Source organism: Lottia gigantea (genome assembly GCF_000327385.1).
Source record: "Lottia gigantea unplaced genomic scaffold LOTGIsca_1, whole genome shotgun sequence".
Lineage (NCBI taxonomy): Eukaryota > Metazoa > Mollusca > Gastropoda > Lottiidae > Lottia > Lottia gigantea.
The window spans coordinates 1,502,133-1,508,150 of NW_008706746.1; the positions used below are offsets into that span (position 1 = coordinate 1,502,133).

The 6,018-nt window shown below is 33.0% G+C and overlaps 1 protein-coding gene across 1 annotated transcript; it reads right to left on the reverse strand.

Annotated features, from left to right (window-relative positions):
- Positions 1–295: 295 nt before the first annotated feature.
- Positions 296–5,353, reverse strand: LOTGIDRAFT_227834 (hypothetical protein; the record flags this gene model as incomplete). Its single annotated transcript, XM_009045449.1, has 7 exons — positions 296–1,070; positions 1,284–1,402; positions 1,728–1,867; positions 2,094–2,350; positions 2,785–3,095; positions 3,739–3,903; positions 5,270–5,353. The coding sequence occupies 7 exons, from the start codon at positions 5,351–5,353 to the stop codon at positions 884–886; spliced, it is 1,263 nt and encodes a 420-aa protein (XP_009043697.1). The 3' UTR covers positions 296–883.
- Positions 5,354–6,018: the final 665 nt, after the last annotated feature.

A 6,018-nucleotide genomic window follows, 5' to 3' on the forward strand; every position in this document is an offset into this window, starting at 1 on the left:
CAAGTTTCATCAAAATATGTCAACAATTGTGCCTGCTAGAGTGATTACGAGCTAAAAATTGAACGCGTTTTCAATAGCAAGGGCAATAACTCATACTAATTATTTTTTTATTTTTCTGATTTTCAATAGGGTTTATCCTTGGGTGATAACAAACACTCATGCCAAGTTTCGTCAAAATCCGCCAAGAATTGTCCCTTCTAGAGTGTTTACAAGCTAAAAATTGAATGCGTTTTCAAGTACAAGGGCAATAACTCATACTAAATATTTTTCGATTCTTCTGATTTTCAATAGGGTTCATCCTTGACAGATTACGAACACTCACACCAAGTTTCGTCAAAATCCGTCAAGAATTGTGCCTTCTAGAGTGTTTACGGGCTAAAAATTGAACACGCTGGACAAGGGCAATAACTCATACTAAATATTTTTCGATTATTCTGATTTTCAATAGGGTTCATCCTTGGGCGATTATGAACACTCATGTCAAGTTTAGTTAAAATCCATCAAGAATTGTTCCTTCAAGAGTGTTTACGAGCTAAAAATTGAACGCGTTTTCAAGAACAAGGGCAATAACCTATACTAAATATTTTTCGATTCTTCTGATTTTCAATAGGGTTTATCCTTGGGTGATTACGAACACTCATACCAAGTTTTGTCAAAACCCGCGTAGACCTACCTCCCAGGTTTCCTTCTGCTAATAATGCCCAAAGATCATAAATAATGAACAAGGCGCATTTTTGTAAATGATAAAAGGGTAGCCATCAAAAGCTGAAGACTGGAGTTTTATTGTTACGTAAAGTTTTATAATAGTCCTACTTCTTTCCAATTGTATTGTAAATCAATGCAAGTTGATGTAACAGTATTTGTACAAAATATGGCATTGTGTTTATCTTCTGTCCCACTTTCCCACAACTTTGAAATTTGAAGGATCTTTCGCCCAAAACCACCTTTTCAACGGTTTATACCAATTTTTTCCATATGATTTTTCTACATACGCTGCTGAATCACAGGGAACACGAACCCGAACACCAAGCATCTCTGACCAACAATTTGTAAACTTCGGTAGAGTAAACCTAAAAAAGAAATATGAAATAAAAACCAATCACTGAAGTCAAGTGACATAAAACTTTCTTTCTTTGTTGAAACTACGATCATTTTTCACCCGTTTACATCTAAATTTCAAAGTACTTTGACCGTTTAGTGCCATTTGAATCTTAAAACATGGATATAATATAATTGAAGACGAGGCCTTTTGGAATATCAACATGCGAAAAAATTGTACACACCTTAATTTCTTGTCGCCATCGGTTCCACCTATCCAAAATAGATCTTTCTCTTTATAAACAAAAAATAAATCCAGTTTTACGCGCGACCATCTAAAGGAATATTCGAAACTATCATTTAACTGAAATATTAAATCATTGAAATATTTTTATAATGTTTTATTTCTATAGCAATTTGTCAGCTTCAAAAATGCGGTACGTCATTAATGAAAACCAATCTATTGCATTCAGATAATGATAAAGAAGGTCCTGTGTTCAAAAATTACAAAATCCAAAAGAGATACGTTTAGCCATAAGACTATTCACATAAAATATGAAGCAAGCCTATATGGTCGTCGACTTGGTTCTTCTGACTAATGCATTCGTTTGCATTGGGGTGAACAGTCCAATTGACTTGAATTGCTTTCTTTCCCAAGGTCTTATTTTGTGGAGCTAATATACAGATACACTTGCCTTTCCGAAGGTATTCTTATGAGTAAATCCAACTTTCTTTAAACTTGTAAAAATATCATCACTATAGTCTTCTCTAAATACCAAAATATCCAAATCTGAGGTGTGGGATATTATACCACATTGTCTATACCAACCTAAATATATCATTGAAATTCAAAATGATGTTTGTTGAGAAACAGTGATGTGGATATTAGATATAGAATCAGCCGTAATGAGTCGACTGGGACTGTAAATAAGACCTAAGTGAAATATTCAAGAAAAAATCGGACAAAAAGTTATCAGAAGACAAATATTGATACTAAGAGTAGTAAGAGAATAGGAGCGATGCTGTCGAAGTACTTGAACTAATTTTAAACATACCTAATAATGTGCCTTCACCTAATGTAAAAGGAATTCCAAGCTTGTCCAACGCTTCTCCAGTTTTTTCCAACATTTCTAAAGCTTTCAAAACCCAGTCTGTAGGTTCTCTGGGCATTTTATATTCTCTGTAATATTTTTCTGCCCTGGTATAGTTACATTCGATGAATTCTAGTTCATTATAATCTTTCAGAAATTTGTCACCATTTTCAGGAACTAATAGAGTGGTATTTCCCAATATTCCACGAGTTGTATTTATACTAAAAATAGGAAAACAGACTTATCCGCGGTGAAGCTATAATTTAGTGAAGTTTTCCGAGATTCCATAACTTTGTTTATACTGAAAGGAAAGGAGGTGATTTCGAATTATACTTCATTTCAAATCCAAATTGAATTTGGCTCCACTACAGAAAGTATTGATGGGTGTCGAAGGAAACTCATTCTTTTCGACATCACTGTGTCACTATTCGATTAGGCCGTCTCCCTTTCAGAGAATTCACGTAGCTCAAAACGTATATTTAATGTAATCTGTAACTATTATGTACGAATAGTACGATTTAACAAAGGTCATATCATCATATTAAAAATATCATGATTTTTTGTAGCGTGTCAAATATATGTTTCAAATACCATGTTTTGCTTTTTACCAATTACATGTATACAAGAGGCAGGGGATTTCTATCACACTTCCTACCTGTTAAAGCTGAATGGAACTCTCCCAAAATGAAGCTTTTCCAACATTTCTGTTTTTAACCAAGATAAATTTTCTTGTTTTATTCTCTGAATTAAATCTTCTATTTGTATTCTGTCACACCAAATAAAGTTTCTATATCTCTTATAAAACACTACTATATGAATTAAGAAGTCTGTATGTTTGTGATATATTAAGAAATGGGCTGGTAAATGTTTATTAGAATGAGTGGATAACGTTAAATTCACTGTTGTATCAACTTCACTACAAAATACTCTAAATCCTTTATCTTTTAAATGGTCAAATAAGGTAATCTGAAAAAACAAATTCTTAGCATAAGATGTTTCGTCTATTTATTTGAGTAAAGGCACTAACATTACGCCTACAACCGTCTTGAACCAAGTGACGCGGGGAAACGATTCATGTATAGCGGTAAGTGGTTAAGGTCTATTGAGAAACGAAATTGTTCCCTTTGTTGTAAAGGTCGTTAGAGTTAGAGTGAAGTAACCCACAGAAACAGCACCCCAAAGGACCTTCAGATGAAAAAGCACCAGTCTTATTCAGTCTATAAATCAAAAGCACGTGATTTACATATCATATAACATGTTGGCAAAAAACTTTAAAAATTAATTCCTAACTAATTAAGTTGCAATGTCCAAGTCGTGAGATCTATATAGTTTAATTTAACATTTAATTTCCATCGAAACATGTTTGCTGCTCTTGCAACTGTTCAAACATCCTCATGTATCTTGGCATGACAAAACTCTTTTTTTGTAATCGAGGATTTGGTACATCTTGTTGCAGAGTTTAAACTGGTGTACCAGAGGGATGAGTATGCACTTCCTTGCTATACTGATGTAGTTCGAGGGAGAGCGGAAATACAACTAGATGAAGAACTGTCAATGAGATATATATTCTGAATTTCACATCAGCCTCTTATTATATAGGTGATCCTACCTTAGTCTGTGATGTACCATTCATACCAAGTGTGATTATATTTCCGTCACCAATGGTTGTAGTATTTCTACCATTAAAAATATTCATAGAAATAATATCTGGATCTATTAAATATAACCGGGTTTCTTTATTTTCAGCAAAATTAAGTAATAAGCCTAAAACTCCCTAGAAACAATAAAGAGAACCATTTAAACAGAATAACAAAATTTGTACCTCCCGATTTGTCGTGAATGGAATGGAATGGTTGTTATGTTTCTTTTGTTATAATAAAATGGTTGAACAAAACCATGTACAAGTCAAATCCGAACATTGCATTGCACTGAAGCTCTCAATTTCTGTCTTCTTAGATAATCTTGGTGGTTAAAAAGCAAAAAGGTTTAGGCGATATTTTTGTCGTTTTAAATTGATCATATGATTCAGACGGTATGACAACTAAAAATCAAATGAAATACATAGCAATAATCTGGTCAACTTTTCTCTGGAGTTTACCGCCACTATGTCCTATTGGGAACGACAGATATTTCATCAGTGACCCCGAACTTAGTTAAAAATAAATAAATAAAAGGTCACTCTTGCAGATTGCTAGGTGTAATTCAGACGTACCTTTGTATTGAATTGAATGAAAGATGACTGGCCATGGTCAGTCTTTGTAAGGTTTAAGTACGGTGGAATGAATATTTCATGTATTGGCAATGTAGTATAACAATGACCACTGTCCGCCAGTCAGTTAATAGAAGCGTAACTTATAAATAACTTAATCGGATTTCCGTAATGTGTTCCCGGTCAGAGAATTTTGTATCTTGATTTACTGTTAGATTTCAAAATAGAGAATTATATCTTGATAACAAAGTTTGAGTTAATTAGAGAATATTATGTAATGACCGGGAATAGGTTCCACAGGTAACTATCTAACTGTTAGCAAGTTGTCTATTTGGTTCATTGAAGCAAAGGGCTTATACAATAATCGCTGGTTAAAACATGACAAGGTTATTTAAAACGGTGTGTTAAACAGTAAAGATACAGTAGAAATGAATTATAGATACCGTATATCTAAAACCCCGATATTTTGGGTAGACAATATTGGTGAGCTGAAATACAAAAAAAAACTCAATAAATCTCATCCACAATACATCTGTTGTACAACGAACACAATCAATAGATTTCATTGTTAAAATTATCAATACCAATAATCACAATTATGCTTTTGCATGCTGTTAAGAAAGAAACAACTATATTTTTCAAGGTTTACTACTAAGGTTCATAACGGATCCTGACTATACTAACTGGTCCGTTGGCCTAACCTTGTGGAATTGATCTTTCCCGGGTTATCCGTTATTTCAGTTAAAAAAAAAGTACAAACCAATCATGAAATTAAATGGAACAATGAATGTCTGAAAACACAAATTAGCCTTGTTTCCAAACTTCGAAACTAATGTCATTTATTTGACCGCGGATTTAAGATGCTGTAATAATTAAGTGTTTTTTTTTGCAATGTACCAGTCGAAACAACTTTCAATGTGACAAAGCTTACCAGTGAATAATGATTTAAAAGATGAAGTGTAAAACTTATAACTGATATGACCACGAATGTCTTCACCACGTTGGATTTGTTCATCTTTATAACCCTTTAATATCACTGAAATATATACACAGAATAAACAGCTTATCTTGGACAGGACCTTTCAAGTTCAACCCTTGTTTGTAAATGAAAGACATATCGAGTCAACTCTATTCAATTGCATTAATAGAAATTGTTTTTAGCTTTCGAATGATACTATTATTATCGACCACTACATTGTACTACTACACTATCTATAGGTGGACGTCCGTAAATTCATAAAAGCTCAAGAAAATTTAATTCAGATTACCCGTTTAGATACATGAGGAAAACATAAAATATCAGAACTGAAGTGATTTTTTGATGATTAGGAATAGAGTTACAGCTGCTTTAAATTCCCAAAAACTTGGCATTAAGGCATTTATAGATTCAAATATAAATCAAGTGAGATCATCGCCGATGATTTCAAAATTGAAAACAGAGTTGGTTGACCACATGTATGTAGTATTCAGAATGTGTCCATATTATGGCAACAGAAGCCGTTTGCAATTATTTAAACGCATTTTAGAAATTGTATTCTTTAGAAATTATGAATTAAGAAAGTTTCTAGTTTAATAATAGGGGTATTTTGGTCTGATTCACTATCTCTAAAAGTCGCAACTTTATAAATTCATTAAGTCGAAAAAAATGCTTCTAGCTCAATTATTATTGAAATGCGAAAT